This window comes from Polyodon spathula, chromosome 5 (assembly GCF_017654505.1).
Source record: "Polyodon spathula isolate WHYD16114869_AA chromosome 5, ASM1765450v1, whole genome shotgun sequence".
NCBI classification, from domain to species: Eukaryota; Metazoa; Chordata; class Actinopteri; order Acipenseriformes; family Polyodontidae; genus Polyodon; species Polyodon spathula.
The window spans coordinates 20,305,752-20,326,496 of record NC_054538.1 but is presented as its reverse complement, the minus strand read 5'-3'; the positions used below and the strand labels follow the sequence as shown (position 1 = coordinate 20,326,496).

The 20,745-nt window shown below is 37.7% G+C and overlaps 1 protein-coding gene across 1 annotated transcript in view; it reads left to right on the top strand.

Annotated features, from left to right (window-relative positions):
- LOC121315700 (phosphofurin acidic cluster sorting protein 2-like) overlaps positions 1 to 19,740 on the top strand; it is a 90,986-nt gene extending 71,246 nt beyond the window's left edge. Inside the window, exons 12-24 of the mRNA XM_041250029.1 lie at positions 1,020 to 1,141; positions 1,757 to 1,889; positions 3,155 to 3,259; positions 4,211 to 4,317; positions 4,730 to 4,884; positions 5,425 to 5,535; positions 6,886 to 6,988; positions 11,520 to 11,562; positions 13,118 to 13,160; positions 15,797 to 15,935; positions 17,358 to 17,581; positions 18,118 to 18,231; positions 19,455 to 19,740. Coding sequence (XP_041105963.1) covers positions 1,020 to 1,141; positions 1,757 to 1,889; positions 3,155 to 3,259; positions 4,211 to 4,317; positions 4,730 to 4,884; positions 5,425 to 5,535; positions 6,886 to 6,988; positions 11,520 to 11,562; positions 13,118 to 13,160; positions 15,797 to 15,935; positions 17,358 to 17,581; positions 18,118 to 18,231; positions 19,455 to 19,570 — 1,515 coding nt within the window. The 3' untranslated portion in view covers positions 19,571 to 19,740. The remainder of the gene's footprint in view (positions 1 to 1,019; positions 1,142 to 1,756; positions 1,890 to 3,154; positions 3,260 to 4,210; positions 4,318 to 4,729; positions 4,885 to 5,424; positions 5,536 to 6,885; positions 6,989 to 11,519; positions 11,563 to 13,117; positions 13,161 to 15,796; positions 15,936 to 17,357; positions 17,582 to 18,117; positions 18,232 to 19,454) is intronic.
- Positions 19,741 to 20,745: the final 1,005 nt, after the last annotated feature.

Sequence of the window (20,745 nt, the reverse complement as noted above, 5' to 3'; positions counted from 1 at the left end):
AGTCAGCGGCTCGAGTCGCTCCTTCCCAGGGATCCAGCAGCATAAGACTATGACTCCAGCTGGAGCTTATTTTAAATATTGTGTTTGCTTTTTAACACTATACAAGACATTTTATGTTATTTATATAATTGTTTAATTACTGTTTTTTGTTGAGAAAGTGTTTTCTCTTTGTGTGTTTTCTGTTCTTTTACAGATTTTACGGACAGGTCTGTCTGCAACATGGTGCTCAGCAGCAATGCTCAGGACCGAGATACTCACTTTTGTTGTTGTTGCTTTAAGCAATTTCAACCACAGTATCTTGATGCCATTTTGGTGACAGCAGTTTAGCTTCACCATTGCAAAGTCCACTCTAACAAGCAGGCTTCCCTCAGTCTCGTGTGTGGTACTGACTGAGTGGTTTTGCCAGTGGCTTTTACAGATGGGCATCCCTGTACGTTGCCACCCGTGGTGACTGCAAACCGGTGGACCCATACCGACCCGGGACCCAGGTTAACGTACCGTTACCATCCCGGACCGTACCCGCACCGAATCGGTAACGAATCGACTCGGTATCATCCAGGTACCAACCCAGTTCTGAACCTGTACCGTACCTTACCAAACCAGTGCTGAAGTTGCCCAACCGGTTCCGACCCAGTTCTGACGAGGTACTGTACCGACCTGGTGCTAAAGCCACCCAACTGGTACCTTCCCGGTTCCGACCAGGTACCGTACCGACCCGGTGCTTAAGCCACCGAATCGGTACCGAACCAACCTGGTACCGTCCCGATGCTGATCTGGATTCGATGTGGTACCGACCCAGTCCGACATGGTGCTAAAACCACCAAACCTGTACCACACATGCCTGACGGGGGGGTGGGCAGAGCACTGCTGTTGGATGCCCCGATCGCTCCAGGGCATACGTTTGGTCCCGCAGTGGACAAGATGCTGCAGCGTGTGGGATTCCACTAACAAGCTGATTCGCCCGCTCCCCAAGCCCACTGTTCACAGTTTTTTAACTCAGAATGTCCTGATTCCTGCAGGAGGCTGAGGAGGAGGATTTAGGCACTGGGAGTGCCAGCACCTGGGACACTAGCACAGATAAACTGACTTCTTCTGTTGGGAAGCTCAGTAAAACAGAGTCCCAGAACCTTGTCTCACCCAGGTAAATTAATCTGCTTCTGTTTCACAATTGTTTAAACATTTTTTTGTCTAGTAAAGACTGTCTGTGGTACAGGGTGTTTTGTCTTTTTTATTTTATGTTTTCTTAGGTAATTTTTTTTAAATTTAAATATAAATAAGCTTTAAAAAAAGTACCTTACATGTTATAATATATGCAGTAGTTTGCATAGTCTCTAGTTGCATTTGGGTTGCCATTCAAACATGAATAAATTGGTGATGTCTTATTGTGTCAGTCATGATAACTGGCCTTTTTCAAGTTACACTAATGTTAACCTGACTCTATCCAAACATTTCTTTCAGGAAACATTAATTTAGTTGTTTTGTTGTTTGCTTGTTTTGCTGTAACATGCCCCATTTAAGCTGGTTTCTGACTACTCTTGTAAGGTTTAATTGTGTAGAGGAGTCATCACTTTTTTTCTGAAAACAGCATAGGATTAAAACTATTTTAAAATTATTTTTGCTTTTACACTCATTAAGGTGTATGTCATGGCACATTAAGAAGTTATATGGATGCGATTTTTTACAAATATACATACGAATCTCATGGTCAGTGCCAAGGGATGTTAGCCATCTCTTTTTTGTTTTGTATTTTATTTAGCAAAGTAGAAATTAAGCAGCACAGACGCCCCCGAAGCACTTCAATGAAAGATCGTCAGAACTCGAAAGCACAGATTGACCGAACAAACAGCGTCGACAGCGAGAGTTCACCAGACTCTAGGCTCAACACACAGGTAATTGTTTTTTAGTGGGAAGGATCAAAGTGGGCTTCAGAGTGAGAGTCACATTTCCTTTATTAATAGATTGCTTTCTCTGGAGGTGGTCTGAGCATGTGCATGTTGCAATTCCATCTGGTTTTTAATGGTCCAGGAAGACAGTAATTCCCAGTTTAATGAATCATAGCAAAGTCATGTTGTTGTTGTTGTTATTTTTTGACAAAACAAAACAGTAAAATGTCACAAATGTAAATTGAGCAGAAACCAAAAAATACAATAAAAATTGTTAGGTTAATGTACCTTCTTTTAATGCCTTTAGGCTAATCTATCTTTTGGTTACTACGTTTCCTTCTGTTTGAACATGCTCATGCATTGTTTTATATTGTGTTTCTCTAAAATAAAATATAAAGAGGTTTTTCTAAAAAAAAAAAAAAAAAAAAAAAAAAAAAAAACTAATAACAGCTGCATATGTAATTATAACAGCAAAGAAGCAACCAAATCTGCCCTGGCAGGAAGAGATTAGGGACAGAAGGCATAAGATTAACAGTGACAATTATTTCACAATAAGAATGATCTTTTTTCTATCAAGGTAACCCTAATTGATATCGCAGTATCTTTTGAAAATTCTAGATGTTTGGTCTTATTTTCAATTAGCAATATAAAGTACATGGTCAACAAAAAGGTACCCTGTTGACTTGTGTATTATATATTTTTATGTACTTTAATTGGGCAGTGAATACCTTTAATAAAATGTTATATTGTTTAGGATTCAATTGCTGTATACCATTTATGTAATCAGGGGCCCTTTTCACAAAGCACCTCTAGGACTTATGGTAAATAGCAAGCTTTATTCTTTCTACTGTTTCACAAAACAATATTTCAAGACAGGTTCCAATATGGTTTTGTAGAAATCATCTCAGCTAGCCTAACTTATCAGTCAGTCAACCAGTCAATCTTTATTTTATATAGCGCTTTTCATAGTGGACCACCATCACAAAGCGCTTTACAAGATGCAGTAAATACAAGAAAATCCATAAGACTTCAAATAGAGAAATGCATAATACATAATATAGTGTGGGTGTGGGGGGTGGGGGGTGGGGGAGCACTTATTAAGTTATAAGATACACGTTTTCCTCTTTCAGTGTATTTTATCATACTGCATAAAATGAATGCAGATTCAGCAGACTGCTGCCAAGTGTTTTCTGAAAGTGTCTCCAGGCTTGGTTTTGTAAAAGCACCCTGGGGTGCTTGTTGTTAAAATGTGATTGGCACGGTCCCTGCAGGTCCCTCGGAAGTCGGTGTACGACCAGCTGAACCAAATCCTGATCTGCGACGAGCAGCTGCCGGAGAGCATCATCCTGATCAATACGACAGACTGGCAAGGCCAGGTGGGTTACTGGCAACAGTGCAAGCCACACACAGGCCCACTGGGAGGGACAGTTGTGCATAAGCTAAACACACGGCACAGTTTATACAGTGCTGAATGTCAGCATCTGCTTGGTGGGAGACCAACCACAGTATACAATGCTGGCTCCTCATAGAAGAGATTGGCATGGACAGATGGGGAGGTGCGGGGGTAATATAAGATATGCACCACACAACAGACACACCACTGATCGGCTGAAGTGGTTGTGTTACTGTATCTAGCCATGAGATACACCAAGGGGTGCCAAACTTGTAATTTGATATTTGCGGACCTAAAAAAAAGCCTGCTGTCTTTTTACTGGAATCACGCAGTAGTTGATAAGATAAAAACATGAAATATAGCCACGACACACCATGCAAAAAAAAAGTGTGAATTTGTATTGTACCCATGTACTGAACAGCCATGTATTACGGTACAGTATGTGTTTATTTGAAAGAAGGAGCAAAGTTCCATTATTTAGTAGGAATATATAGTACTGTTGCAGATTACACAAATGTATCTAGATCTTTAGGTGTTTTGAGTCCTTTTCTGAGTGTGAAACATAGGTCTGAAATGAACTTAGTTTAAAAACATCTTATTTCTATTCAGTTTTTTGTTAAAAGAAAACCAGTACAGTTCATTGACCTGTTTCCTGAATAATAGTGAAGGCATGTGAGTGTTTTGACAGCATTACAAAAATGTGTTGTTAGCACTTGGATGAATACATTTATTGTTTTTGAAGAATACGTTTATTGTTTTGTGTTGGTTGTGGCTTGAAGACGAACCAACGGCTGGACGTCCTAAATGCCACAATGCTTGGTGGATGTGTCTCTCTTCTTTCCTGACAGACCCAACTGGCACCCTTATTAAGCCATGTGATTTGATTTATTTAACTAAATTGTGGTTTATCTTCCTTTTTGCTCCCTGTTTTCAGTATTTGTCTGAGATTCTTCATGAGCAAAATCAGCCAATTGTTTCCACATGTTCAGCGGCGGACGTGCAGGCAGCGTTTAACACTATTGTTACCAGGATCCAGAGATTGTGAGTAAACCCCAAAGCCTGACAGCATAAAAGACAGTATCTCTACTACAGAACTATAGTGTGCTCTACTTCGTAACAAAGTGGTTTTTGAAATACAAATGTATATTATACATCATTAAAGTACTCAGACAGTAGAATGCAGCTTTACGATATACTCTTGCAGACTTTTGTTCTCTTTATTGTTCTTACTTTGATAACTATGGACGTGTTTAAGTGATGATCCTCAAAAAAGGAGATCGTGATAGCTTTCGTATGATGAAATGTTTGTTAATTTTAATCAACAGTGTGTCAACACATGTGTCTCGGGGTGTGTAGCACTGCATCAGACAGTCATCCTAAGTAGCTGTTAGTCACCGCACAGCCTACAATGCTCTTTGTAATAAAACATAAAACTACCCATCTATCTTTGCAGCTGTAACTGCAATTCCCAAATGCCTCATACAATAAAAGTGGCTGTGGCTGGAGATCACAGTTATCTGAGCGCTATCCTGAGGTTCTTTGTGGAACAGCTGGCAAACAAGACTCCCGACTGGCTCAACTACATCCGGTTCCTCATCATCCCTATTGGTAAGGCAGTTACCAGTGACCAGCATGCACTGTGCATGTAACCTGGACTATAATGTTCACCATACACATAAGCTGCACTGCATGTGTGAAATTGTACATTTGTGTGTTTGCATCTCTTCAATAATCTATACATTTTGTATAACACATTAGTATAACTAAGATGCATAGCATAAGTTAAAATCCTTTTTTTTTTTTTTTTCAGGGAAGTAAATGCTGTTGGACTTATCCTTCACAGCCCATATATATGTTATGTATATAGCCCACATACATTGCACTGAAATCTGTAAAATTAACTCTATAATAGTCTGGCAATGTTTGTATTTCTTTTAAAAACCTGTCTGTTTAAATCTCATTTACAGCTGTTGTAAAGCTTACGATTTTAGTATTGAAAAAACAACACAATAGTACATTTTGTTGCTTCAGTATTAGGAGTGCAAGGCGTTGATCATGTCAAGACTTATTTCTGTGTCAGTTTTTTTAATTTATTTATAATCATTCCATTTTATGCTTATGGAGGCTTTATACCTTTACATTTCTCAGGCTGCCATCCACTAGCCAAGTACTTGGCATCATTTGATAGCAAATTCAGCAATATCTTTATGGACACAGCATGGAGGGAGATCTTCAGCAAAACAGAGCCACCAACCTCAGGTATATAATTATACATCATCATAATACATTAGTACTATAAAAAAAGAATTGCTTTTTCATTGGTTCCGATTCTCTACATTTTTCTTCTGATATTTAAAAACGTGTTAATGTTAAAATGAGGAAATTACAACTTGGGTGTGCTAGGGGACTTTGAGTTTTGATACTTAGTTGTTCAGTTCTAGTTTTGTAAAATTTAACTGGTATTTTTCCATTTTACAAAGAAATTGATGAAGTACAGGCTGGAGAAAAAAAATATTTGGACCCCTTTGACAACTGTTAAATATTATGTCACAACAGTGTTGTGTTGATGACTTTTGTGGCTGTTGTGACTTATGGTTTTGATTCTGAACCACTCTCAAAAGACTTGTTGATGTTTTAAAGTGCATTTCCTCTAAGTGCATCATAAGGAAGAGTTTTGAACTGCAGATTTGTATCGTGTTTACAGAGGAAAGCTACAGTATTGTGTCACTTCCTAGAACACGGTGTGTATGTCAAACTAGACAGCAGTAGTATAATCGGGTTAGAAGAAGCATGAAGCAGAAAGAGTCCCTTTCAAATACTGCTGTTATGGAATAGAACTTGCATGTGCACACGGCTGATATGACATTTTAGATGGGGGAAACTCAAGATTTTCTCTGAAAACACTAGCATAACAATAGTAGCTATCCTCCAGTCGATTAAGTTCACAGAAAAATAACTTGTGAATGTGTTTAAAATACATTTTCTGCAGTATGTAGCACACAGGACACAGCAACAGTAAGTCATGAAAATTTTATAAAAGGCATGGTATGTTCTACAACTCTTTACCCCTTTGAAAGCTTTGCTTTAAGGCATACCCCATAATTAGGTAACTGACACCTCTGGCAAAGCGTAGCTGGGGAGGAGTCACAAAACAATGTTGTGGACATATTACTGTATATAAATTTTCTTTTTAAAAATACGTCTTTGCCTGAAAACAAAATTGCCAGTTTAAGGTTTTTTGAGTTCTCTTGCCTAAGAAACTCAGTGTGAAATACCATCTACCAGGGACAGAAATCAAACTCCCAGTGCATCTGTTCCACATTTTAGGGTGAGCTTTAACTGGTCTAAGCTTTGTGTGGTTAATTTAAGCCCATATTAAAATAAACTGAAACCACTATGCAATGTGATCCTTATTTCCACGTTTATATCCCTTATACATCTTAGCCCCGGATGCAGACGTTCTTACATTTGTCTACCCTAACAAAACTGCTAGTACTTGCTGGGTACAAGTTCAGGTTTCAACTCAGCGATTCACGTTGGGGCTGAGACATTATGAGATTGCTCAACAGCATGCGAGACTGTTTCAGTTTTGTTTTTTCATCTCTGTAGATAACATTGACATTGCAGGCCGGGTAAGCCAGTACATATTGGGTGCCAACGCTTCCCATCAGTTTCCCATCTCAGAGGCCATGCTCACCTATAAAAAGAAGAGGTAAGGAGATCTGTCCTGTTGTAATTTGTCAGATGAAATCATGCTGCAAAGTAAAGAATCTGCATAGGACTTTTTTTTTTGCCTGTGCCGTGCATGAATCTTGCTTGGAGCTTTGAAGCCTTGATCATAACAGTGTGTGGACAAGTGGGTAAGTGAGTGCAGGTGAAGGCAATGCAGCAGGGTAGAATGAACAGACAGACAATGATTTGCAGGTGTAAGGGTGTTTATTGAATTAACAATGTCCTGAGCCTGATGGCAAACAATTGTAAATAATAATGCTGGAGTGATACAGCGGCATGTGTCACTCATTATTTGTAATCCCCGGGTTTGACCCGTAACCAAAAGTCCAATCCTGCACACTGTCACGTAACACAAAACACAGATTGTTTAACAGTGAGTGATATTAGTGCTGTTGGTGCAAAAGACAGTTCTCTGTGAACAAAGGGAAAATGCTGGTGTCCGGGTTTCATGCTGGCTGAATAGCAGCAGTGGCGGATCATGTTAGTAGTCCAGAAATAACAAACAACAGTTTTACTTTGACAGACAAACAAACACAACACTTATGTTTTGGTTTCACAGTAAACAACACAGACTCCTTGTAGATTGACTGTAACCATTTACCAAGGAACAGATTACTTACACTACGACCCCTTATATACCCTCCCCCATGACCCTTAGGTTAACGAGCGCATCCGCTCCTCCAATCCGCGGATGCCACGCCGTTTCCCGTCCAGGTCACTGAGTTTGGGTACCGTAGCTCCGCCCCTTTTCTAGATGGCCGACTTCCACCTAACCCAAGGAATAAATTATCATGCCATTTAGTCCAGGGTATTCTGTTCCTTTTACACAGCACCCTCACAGGTCGGGAGGGAGATCTAACACCAAGAATCATTCGATCTCTGTCACCCATTGGCATTTGAAAGAGAAGTTTACCAGGTGCAGAGGCATGGTTAACACCCTTTCTTTCTAGAACAAGCTACTAAGGAGACACATCTAGTCTACCTAGTATCTAAATGATGCAGTGGCATCTTGTTTTATGATTTGTTTTGTTTTCATATCAAATTTAGCACTGAGAATATACAGTTTAGTACTGTATTGTTTTTCCAATATTAATATTATCGTTCTGAAGCAAATTGTATGATGGGCTGTGTACCTTTGGTTCATAACGATAGCCCCTGGTAATTAACCATTTGCCAACAAAAAAGAACTGTGCATAGTCTGTTAACTTTTTTCTTTTTACTTTAATAGAAAAATGTAAAATAATATTGCATTAAAACAAGCTAGTAATGTATTTGGTAACAATTTAAAAACAGTCTGAACTTAATCTTCAAACGTTTCATTTGTCATTAACTCTCAAGATATGTATATTCCTCATCTGGAAAATGTTCTGGTTGCAGAAAGCAGCGCCTTTCAGGATGTGTGTGTGTGTGTGTGTGTGTGTCTGTGTGTGTGTGTGTGTGTGTGTGTGTGTGTGTGTGTGTGTGTGTGTGTGTGTGTGTGTCTGTGTGTGTGTGTGTGTCTGTGTCTGTGTGTGTCTGTGTGTGTGTGTGTGTGTGTGTGTGTGTGTGTGTGTGTGTGTGTGTGTGTGTGTGTGTGTGTGTGTGTGTGTGTGTGTGTGTGTGTGTGTGTGTGTCTGTGTGTGTGTGTCTGTGTGTATATGTATATTTTTTTTTCACCCCCAGAAGTAAGGTGCAGTTCTTTTTTAACCACATATAATAAAACCCAATTTTACATTTTGCTTTTTTTTTTTGTTTGTTTGCATTCAAGGAAAAGAAGTTTGTATTTTGAGTTTTATATCAGGTATCTTATAATTTTTTGGTGTTTTAAAATTTTAATTTTTTTCTGTCTTTTACTTCCAAACGTCCTCCTTTTTGGGTCTTAAACCCCTCCTCACGTTGCTTTTCTATCACTGTAAAACTCACACTTTTTCCCTGGTGTTGGTTTGGATTTTTTTTCTTAGCCACACAAGTGCATCTTGTTTTTGTTTCTGTTAATAAATGCGTATGCATTCACTGCAGCACCACTGCTGTTGACAAAAAGCATGAGAAGGTAAAAAAGAATGAGATATAATATGGATGAAGCTGCAAGTTTGTGTTTCAATACGTTATAGAAAATAGATAAAGTGGTACTTCACATGAATAAGTAAGAGGCAAATCAGAAAACAGTGTTTTGATGGAGTTTATTATGGCTAGTTTAATAATTTTATATTGTAGGTTTATTCACAAGCACAGTGTATAGGATTTTGGTTTAATGTAGTTTTATTTATGTAACAGTAATGCATCTGTGCTGAAAAATTGGTGGCTTTCAGGTTATTCAGACTTAATAACAAATGAAATGGTATACATGAAATTAATTAAAGTGATCTTAATCCAGTCTCCAGTGTACAGAAATGCATGAGTGGCGTTTTTAGCCGGTACCCATTTTCAGGGGCCTAAGGGTTAGATACTGAGAGTTTAAAATGCGCTCAGTCTGAGTTATTAACTTGTCTCTTTAATTCAGTGAGCGGTAATTGGAAATACAGCGGCACCAGGTGTCAGAATGAAGAATGAAGATATCAGCACTCAGTGCTCACATAAACTAAACCTCCTTAAGTCACTGGAACAATTTGCTTCCAGAGATTAGGAGAATAAAAATGCTTCTCCGTTCAGACGGAGGCCCTAAAGATTAAAAATAATAATAATAATAATTAATAGATCTCTCAGAGGAGCCTTGCAATATTAAGTATTCAAACTGGAAGTTTGTTGTCTTAAGTCTTGCTTTAGAGGGCTGCCTAGAGCATTTGTTTGTTTTATTTCATTGTTTAGACCTTATTCTTAATTTGTCCATTAAGTTTAATTTGGGGTCCCAGGGAACATAAAGGAATTTATAATCTGTTATAATGTATCAGCCCTGATTTACATATATTTAATTTAAAGCATGACTGTCAATAAGGCACAGATCTAATTTTAAATCACTGATAATATTCCCTTCATAGAAAATAGTTATTTGAAGCTTGCTTACTGTTTTGCACTTGAAACTGGACCAGCTGAGGGCTTTAACATGGGTGTATGGGTAAAACAGCTTTTTGTTGTTTTTTTTTGGGGGGGGGGGGGATTGCGTAGAAGTGTGAGTATAGGACAATCTGACAAAGAAGTATTTTGTTTGAGCGAATAGCAAAGGCAATGCAATTTTTGATTACAATATATAGTTAATTCAGTAAACCAGTGATTGTATGAAGCGGTTTTCAATGTATAAACCAAGGCCATTCTGTATGGGGGGGGTGGGGTGGGGGGGGGGGGGGGTAGCATTTATTGGGAAAAGATATGAGTAATTATCCAAATGAATAAAGTATTTAATTAAGTGCTTTTGTAAGCCAGTATTACACAGATGTCATTTTTACATGATTGACTTACATTTTAAAGTTAACATTTTTTCTTGGTCATCATGATTGGTATTAGCGCAAATGCAAGCATTTAAATGTAATGTTGATGTAATAGAGTATATTTCAATGAGCTTTTAGAGACTGTAATACTGATTTTTATTTCATCGTGCAGTAGCTGTTTGGACTGCTGGTTAAAACTCAACTGTGTAGTTTTTACATTCTCCGGAACATTCTCAAATTGAAAAGTACAGCTATGGCCAAAGGTTTTGCATCACCCTATAGAATTAACACATTTTGCTCCATAAAGTCAAATGAAACCTGCTGAATAATGTTACATTAACATATTGAATTATATACCGCTTTGTATTTTTCCATATACTTAACGAAAAAAATTGAAATCTAACATGAAATACTGTACTATTATTATGGCTTCAGGTAGACTCTTGTAGTTTCGTTGATTTACATGATCTAAATTATGTTCATGTAGTATTGTTTTTTTATTTATATATTGTTTTTAATTGTCTCAGTCCTAAAATTCTAGGTGATGCAAAAGCCATAGCTGTGTACACAGCTGGAGAGAAGGTATGCATTGTGGAAATGCAACAGTATCGTTGATACTGTGGGCACAGACAGACACACCATCACTTTTTGAAAGGCTGGACTGCCGTGCCATGTTCTTACGCACAGCTTGTCCAGTTCTCATCAGTTTTGTTCTTTATAGACGAAAATACAATGCTTTTACTGTAGCGAAAGACTCCAGTTGTTACAGTTTTCTCTGGAGGCTAATTTTTCACTGCAAATCGCTATGGATTGTAGATGATAAGACCAGAAATACTGAAATAATTTGGTGCCGTTTTGTTGTCGTCCCCTCCCCCTCCCCCTCCCAACACACACACCTTACAACAAAACAGTGCCTTCACCAGTTGTAAAGATTGCACATTCATCTCATTTATCATATGAAATAAATAATCTTTTTCATTATCTCTTGCATTTATGTAAACCTGGATTGTTTTGATATGAGCTGTTTGACTTTCTGTTCTTCAAATTATTTGTCCTGCAAGATTTGAGAGACTTCTGAAAGTCAAATCTAATGTACCAAAGACTCAAATCAAAGACTTGTTCTGGAAATAAAAATGAGATATTTCTCCTTCTTTCTTTTCTTTTTCTCAGCCCTGATGAGGATTCCTGTCAGAAATTCATCCCTTTTATTGGGGTAAGAAGATATGATTTAACTTTTGCTTATTTTACACCTCGTTACTGATCATCTGTCTAAGATACAGTACTCTGCATCAAACTAATATTGTGGTTTATAGATGATAAGTCATGTCATCTATGTCCATTGGGCTTGCTGGGTCATGATTTACTAATCCAACTGAAATAAAAAGACAAATGCAGTTTTATTAAACTCATTTGTCTCATTGAATGGTTGTGTTTATGCTGATATGAAATATTGAGTTTTAAATTGGGTCTCTAAAATAGGAGAACATGTGTGGGCCATAGGTCTTCAGAATGAGCAATAAGGCTCATTCTCACCATGACATGAGTCACAGTACACAGCGCTTGTTTTGCATGCACACAACTGTCCTGGAATTCTTTTCTCCATCACATGCGGTTTATGTATCATTAGTGTTCCGTGTTTCCGTTTTATCCTGAATTTTACAGAAAAATTTAAGGATTTTTTTTTTAACTGGATGTTGGTTTGTACTGATTTATACTCAATTTTTGTCTATTCAATATTTTCCCGGTACTATTTTCTAGGAAATACACAATATTTTGATTATAATGCTGTTTTATTTTGACTCAGACATTGTAATGAGCAACTCTACACTGTATATCCTAGGATACAGCAGACGTCAGATGATCATGTAACATTCAGATATGGTTCTCTGTCACTTTACAAACACATTATCACCTGATTATGTTGGCCAATCAAAATCTGATTACTGTGGCAATTGTCAGGCATAGTAACTATATTAATCAAAAATTAAAATACTTACACGAAAATATAATCTTTTTATTGGATGAGGAATGGAGAGAAAACATAAAACAGTTTATGAATATTCAAAAGAAAACAAATGTTTCGTAATAAGCAAAAATAACAGAAGTGGCTCAGGTGAGGCAGAGGATGCATAGCGCTGCACATACTGCTGCATTGAGGTACATGTTCACACTGACAATAAAAGAACATACTGAAAAATAAGCAACACATCAAACTAAAACAAGAAAGTGAAATGAGAGACAAGCAATCCATTCATTCTGCTATTACACATGCTTTAATGAAAAGTGAGCACAGAATGTCTGTGCTAACGAGTTTGTCAGAGTGCTGTGCTTTGCTGGACAGCCACTGTTTACTGCAGTAGTAAAACACTACCTAACACTGACAGTCTTAATTGTAAAAATTTGACAGAAAATCATGATGCTTTAGTTGTCAATTTTCTTTTTTTATTTTTATGATTTCAAGGTGAAAAATACTTGGCTTGTTTTGTGCCGATGTCCTGTTCATACCTGCTGTAGATGCTATTTCCGTCAGCACAGCGATTGCCCAAACTTTCACAAAATACCAGCTAACTAGGGATGTGGCTTCAACTTGCACAGATTCTGCTTCATCATACATGCCAGGGACATTATTAATCAGAAACCAGAACTGCTGCCCATGATATTCCACATTTAAAGTGTTTTATCTGATATTTTTTTCTCTGATTTTTACCAATGTTTCAATTAAAAACTGTTTTGTGCAATAAATCTCCTTGTTAATTTTCACTTTTCAGGTGGTAAAGGTGGGGATTGTGGAACCGAATCTCTCTGCCTCAGGTAAGACTGTCACTGTCTGTTGTTGGTAATAGCAAAATAATGAAGCATATTGCATTTTTGTATAGACATTTTAATGATGTAAGTAGTGCCAGATAGTATTACAGTCCTTAAACTAATAAATCTGCTCTAATTTATTTACAGTAGCATGGGAGGGAGGGGGAGGGGTGTGGGGAGAGTCCCAGAGAAGGGTGGGGAGAGGAAGAGGGGGGAGGGAGAGGGGTGACTCCTCCCCTCTCCTTCTCCCCCTCTTTCCCACCTCCCTCGGAGAGGGGGTGGAGGGATGGGTGGAAGGGGGGTTACACGGCCCCAGCTGTGTCGAGGTCACCTTGTGTGGATGGGAGGATCCCTGTCTGGGGAATGGATGTCCATTATTGGGGTCCCTAGAGCATAAACTATATGAATAGAGCAACAGTTTAATGAATACATTTATACAATACAGTTTATTGTGCGAGCTTCTGAATATACATATACTAAATGCTGAACTGTCACAAAAATATGATTTAACTTGAAAAGAAGTCTAAAATAGACAAACAGAACGTTGTGTCCAGTATGTCCTTTCAGCCTAGAATGAAAATGTAATGATATGGATGCAATGGAAACATGCCTGTAAATAGCTTAGAATTCAGCACTGTTAAAAAAAGCTTTCATGATCTCTAATACCACCTCTAAAATGTCCTTGATTCAGAGGAATGGCAAAATTATTATTGCATCTCGTAATAAATCAGTTAGGCCTTCACAGCACAATCTCGGGAAGATTTATTAACACCCTGCTTTGCAACAGGTTTTCTAAATAAGTCATACAGGCCTTAAGCATTTTGCTTTGTTTTCTTGGAAATTAAGGTCACTAAGGTGGATATTTTTTTTCATTTATAATTTGTTTTATAGATCTGAAACCCTGAAGTGTGTTGTGTTGATGAATAACAATATTGCCTCATTTCATCAGGATAATGGCACTAAAAAATCCATAAATCTTACAAACAGCACAAAACAAGGATATGGAAATTACACCTGTAAAAATGTAATCTGATGGGACTGTCAGACACGGTATTGATTTTGACACTTTCTCCTTTAAATTAGTACATTTCATTACCTTTTTCTTCTTACTGCTTGATGCTGAAGCAGCTCCCATTTCTTCTAGGATTGGTTGGAAAGTCAGTAGACCATTTTGCAATGATAGTCTGAGAGGAGAGGGGGGCATTCCAAACCGATATGAAGGAGTCCGTCCATTTAGTGTTTGTCAGAGACAAGCCATGCACATGTTGAACAGTTAAAAGCCCTACTTGTATGGTCATCTTTTCAGTTAGCTCAACTAATGTATTCACTATGTATCCTTTCCTGTTTCAGTCTCATCCTGACACATCTGCGCAGTGTAAGAAATCCCATTTAAAGTAAATGATATTTTGTGTATCCACTAGGGCCAGTTTAATGGTTAAACTCTGGTGTACCTGTTAAAGTTTAGCAGCAATTCAAGCTATATTGAGGCTGGATGTGATGACTGAATCAGTAAATAGAACCTGAACAACAATGCGAATACAATAATTAGGATACCTGATATGTCTCACTCGTTATACACCAGGTTTCTCTTTAAGACAGTAAGATGTATGCAGCTGATTGCCCAGACCCTCATTCGCACTAACCAAGCAAGATTAGGGTGGTCTTTGAAACCAGCCGATAGGCGTCAGTGACCAGGCCCATGTTAGTAGTCCTGATATATTATTTCCCATTTGAGTCTATTTTTAACAGCACAGACTTGGAATTGGGTTGGCAGTTTTCTTTAAAAAAAAAAAAAAAAACGCTACTAAAATATAATAATAAATAAGTAGTTTGTTATAGTTCAATGAAGCTAAATGCTTTGTAATTCTAAACAAACAACCCCATTAAAACCAATCTTTCACAAAGCTATAACACTATAAACATGATTAAAAAAAGGTCTACAATGAAAACAAAATGATTGTACAGTGTAAGTAGAGCTTCTGGTTTTCAGTGTTAACAGATATAATCAATAAAACACACCTGATACAAAAAAAAGAAATTGGTGTGTATATCCAGTAAACAGTGGAAAAACACTGCAAATGGTTACTCAATTCATGTTGCCTTCACCCCTTTCCTGTTAAAAAAATAAAAATAAAACTACAAAAAAACAAGCAAATTACTTTTCCCAGTGCATTTGGGTATCCCTCCTTCCTGACTTGTATCTCACATTGATTCGTTCTGAAGACTTTAAACCCACCCCAACAACTGAGTGGCAGCACATTCCTACATTTCTATTGGAGATTCAGCTTGCCAGGTTTAAAACAAGATTACAATTAAGAATGGAGGCTTGTTCACAGGATTTAAAGATGTACTACAGTTAAGATACAGAGGATTTAAAATAGAATTGCAAATTGTGGCGAAATGTAAAAAAAAAAAGCCTGAAAAATAACCAAAAAAAAGAGGCCCTAAGTAGAAGTTTTGAAAATCCTCTTGCTTTGCTGGTTTCCTCAGCTTAGCTGATTTATTATTTTTTTATTATTATTTTGACGGGTGGCATACCGCACACGACTTCCTGTACTGTCTGTGTCATTGACTTGAATGAGTTTGCAGCAGCACTGGCAATGGCATAGTGGATAATTGTAATATTTCTTTGTTTCTTCAAGTGGATTCTGATGATGCCACAGTATGCAATGTTAATCTGCTGACATCCCCTCCGACTTCTGCGGGCAGCACATATGGGAAAGAGATGACCAGCACCCCACCCCCGTCCCCTTCTGTTTCCAGCGGACTGTCCGGAGCTGGGTACGTCTCCCGGCTAGCACCAAATACTGCATTTAGCAAGTTCAACACACCCTTTTATTACATGACCGCTTTCTGTCTGCGATGTCTCATACAGTATACGGTATATTGTATATTGATGTAGTTATTCAGTTGTTTCATTCAAACCAGAGACTAGTTGCCATAGTGCTGGGTTTACTGTAATGCCGCTGACAGCAAACACTCGTATTGACCAATCAGGTTAAAGGAAATCTCGATCAATTTTCTAATTTGTTAATGTTTCAAACAGTTAAGCTCGTACACTATCAGGCAACCAATCCGATATGTTGTTTCAGGTCTGCCGATTAATAGTGGCCTATTAGACAGTCGCATAAACAAAGCGAATACATTGTGTCAAGTTTTCACAGCAGTTAACTCATTTGCAGTTGCACATGCTACACACACGCACACACAACACTAGCAACAACCAGGGAAAGGAAGGACAGACATACACATACAGTTATGCTGCTCTCCATATACTGTACGTAAATATTTTTACTTGTAATAACTGCCATGAACCTGCAAAAGATTTGTTTTTTTAAATTCATATATTTATTAATTTAGGAATACTAGTGTTAGTCTCGTTTTTCTTTTCTTTGATTTCTTCTTTCTTTGTCAGTCCAAACGCACGCATTTGCTACTTATGACTCCTTTACTTTTTATAGTGTGTTCAGTTGTTAAAGTTGCTGATTGTGCCACTAAATAAACATGGTTTCAGCTGCTCTTAACGTAGTGCTCAGTTGTCTATTTGGGACCCCATTACACTGTCATCAGAGTCGCTTTGGCGAATATGTTAATGATACCACGCCCTGAAATTTATGCCGACCCATGGCGATAGGGCAGGTGCTCTATAACGGCACAGAATGCTATTTCAGCATAGTGGGTTTTTTTTTACATCTTCCACAGAATCTGGAGCAAGCACCATTCGTGCTTGCACTCGCATTTGCGATGTGATCAGAATATAGCCCTAAGTATCTTTTAAAAACATTTTCACAGATTCTTTCTTGTACTATATGTTGCCATTATTATTATTATTATTATTATTATTATTATTATTATTATTATTATTATTATTATTATTATTATTATTATATGTAGAAAACTTTAATTTTGTTGTAAACTTCAGTTTAACAGCTGTTTGTTCCTACTCTACAATAATTAATGTTAATAAGTTTGCACACATTCAGTTGTTCAGCTTTTCTAAACAAATTCAGTTGCCCAAACAGTGCAAAACAACACTGCCATCAAATTATGCACAATAAAAACAGCCTTCCATATCAATCCAGCAATATCAATTTTGCCAGAAATTACCACAACTTGTTTGCCATTGTATTTTAGAATTTGTTCTCAGTAGATTTTAACCTGGTTCTCAGGAATTCATTGTTTGCTTGTGTATTTTATTGGCAGCTCTCCGTGTTTAGGGGGAGAGGTGATGGGACTGCAGGTGGACTACTGGACCTCACAGGGGCCAGAGAAGAAGAAGGACGGGGAGAAGCGGGACGTGGGCATGAAAAATACTCTGAAGAGCAACTTCCGCTCCCTCCAGGTCAGCCGGATCCCCAGCAGCGGAGAGCTGACAGCACCCGCCACCATGTCCATGACTGTGGTCACCAAGGAGAAGAACAAAAAGGGTGAGACTTGACGCTAGAATACCTAGCACTGGTACTCATGACATTGTTGAAGTCCACTGCTCCTTTATGTGAGTCTAATTGATCTCCCAGTAGGTCATCACCATATATATGTGTAACACCCAAATGACTTTGACCAGACAACGTTTTGGGTACAACAGTCTTTATGCATCATATCAACACACTGTCCAGAGCAGTGTTTTGTTTTTTCTTAATTAACCATTTAAAAGTGTTATGCCAATGAATTCAGGTTGAGCAAAATATTTTTGTTATTATAGTAGTACAAAAAAGTGTACAAAGTTACCAAAAAAGTGACATTGTTGGCTGACAAGTTATTGGCAGTTATTATTTTCCAACATGTCCATGTGTCTGATTTTGTTGCCTGATTTGGTTGCTTCACATAGTGTTGGCCAACAAAACCAGGTTGCTTTGGAAAAACTGACTTTCAGTGTATGTTTAGTAAGCAGTGCAGTATTGTTCCTTCAGCCTAGGAAATCAGAATGGTTTACAATCTTTTTTTTTCTTTGTGTTTTGTGCAGTAATATTCCTCAGTAAGAAACCCAAGGAGAAAGAGCTTGATTCAAAGAGTCAGGTGATTGATGGGATCAGCAGGTTAATCTGTACTGCCAAACACCAGCACACCATGCTTAAAGGTAAATCTGTCAAAAGCACTGGAACAGAACCTGGTTTATATTCCGTGCACCAGTTGGATGATTACTAAAAACTGGAAATGCTGTGCTGTGATGTTGCTGCAAATAGCTCTCTCTTTACGTGCAATAGCAGCACCTTCTGGTTTTGCACTTAATTACAGGTACCATTCACTTATAGTAATTAACCAAATTTACTATAAAACAGTTGTGACTTTTACTGATTACTTTTATTAAATGTCATTCATGATAAATGATCAATTAGAGTGAAACAGTTAGAGAATTTAATCAAAGAGCCAAAGATTGTATTGCTCTGTTTATGGTAATGTATTTCTGTTCATGTTTATGGTTGTAATTTGCATATGTATTTCTGTATTTTACTGTTGCCTGCCTTTCACCTTGCTTGCTTGCTTGTCTCCCATGGGATGTATTGGAAAATCAGTTTTTTGCATTTCAGCGTGCCTGTCATCAAGCAGAATCGTAAATCAAAGCATTTTTTAATCCCACCTTGAATAACAAACAATGGCAGTTCTATTTAACAGGTGAAACACTTTGACTGGCTTGATCAGTATGTGGACATTGCTACTGGCTCACTGGTCTTATTTTGTGGATTAACCCAAAATGGTTCGCTCAACACAACAATTAGCCAGTGTAATACTATATGAAACATCAAAATCAGCAAGCAAATACTATAAAATTTATTATGCATTTTATATGCATAATTGCCCATTTCTGAGACAACTGAGTGTGCAGTCCTCATTTCTCAGGTCTGACAAAGGCAGTCTATACAAGCCTTTATATACCTAGCCTGTGGTTACATCATTCTTCAACAGTTGTTTCTTTTGTAACTTTTCACCATTACAGCTTTGGTACCCTCTTGGTCCTTCTACTAAACATACACACAATGCATGCATTTGACACAATATACCCTGCTGATAAGATATATTGCCACACGAGATTACAACAGAAGAGTGCCAAACACCAACAATCTCCATACATCGTACTCAAATGAGGAATGTGTCTGTATCAGTAAATGTCCACAAGCTTGCCTTTACATTGAATTTAAGAAAATGCACAGACAAAGCACAGCAAACATATAAGAGAAAAATATTACAAAAATCACACTTGCACTCAACAGCACGACCTGTAGTCTTGGTTGACTTTGAGTATAAAATGGCATGAAGGCAGCCTGCGTGCTCTTTTTAACTCTTGCCTCCTCTTCCCTACAGTCTCCATTGATGGTGTGGAATGGAATGATGTCAAGTTTTTCCAGCTGGCTGCTCAGTGGCCTACTCATGTGAAGCACTTCCCTGTGGGAATATTGGGATACACCAAACCAGTGTAATGCCAGTTACAGCTGAACTTCAAAGGAGTTTTTAAAAAGAAAGGGGGCAGAAAAACAAACATGCTAATATACAGTTTTCCTGTGGAAATTATAAACCTCAAAAGCTGTCCTTTAATTTATTTTTTATTTTTATACACACGCAAAGAACAACTTATCTCTTTTTTTTTTGGGGGGGGGGGGGGGGGGTGCTGCCACTCTGAAACATGAAAATGAAGAAAAACTATTATTGTTATTTAAACATGGCAGCTTTGTTTGCACTTTCATTATTAATATTATTTTTATTATTTCTGTGAAAACTAACATGGATTTGTGTTATGACAGCAACAGAGTAATGGAAGACAGTTTGTGCGTGTGTGTGTTGGGGGGGTTTATGGTGAATATAGAGAAGATTGATGCTGTGACACTAGCTAGGGGATTCCTTCACCTGTTAGAAATGCTTTTATTTAAAGATGTTACTTACTGCCATTTTTAATAAGGATTTTAGCAAATGCCTTTTTTATTTTAAAGCACACTGTGGATTGGAAGCAAAAAAAAATGAAATATTAAAAAAAAATTTAGAGACTTTGAGTAGGACATGCAGACAAAAAAGGATTTTGACATGAGTGCTGGCATTCAGAACCTGACTACAGAAACCTGGCATCAACATAACAAAAGACACTCGGATAGACTCTTATGGAAGACTTTGGGAACCTCAGGAAGGGCTGAACTGACATAAGCACTGCAGGTCAAGAAGAACTGAACAGGAAATTGAAATTGGGGGAAAATCTCTTTACCGACTAGGGCTGTCCTTTCGCTTACAGCTGAACACCAAATTGAAGTACATAGCTGTTCACTGTTTAATTCCTACAAAACCTGAACTTTTTATTTTTATAATTATTATTATTATTATTATTATTATTATTATTATTATTATTATTATTATTTATTATTATTATTATTGAATCTGGAGCACTGTTACTGTTTTAACAAAGAGTCTTGGTGTGGTTGGTCAGAACTTGATTCACACGACACCAACCAGTGGTGGTTTCAAAACAAAGTCATTCAAAAGCAAGAATATTTTCCCTTCTCCCGTTTTTAATCATCTTGTTGGCAAAACATTAGGAATCTGAATCAGCTTCAGTTGTAGGTCTTTAATTTTGGCCTAACTGAAAACAGCAGTTCAATTAGAGTACATT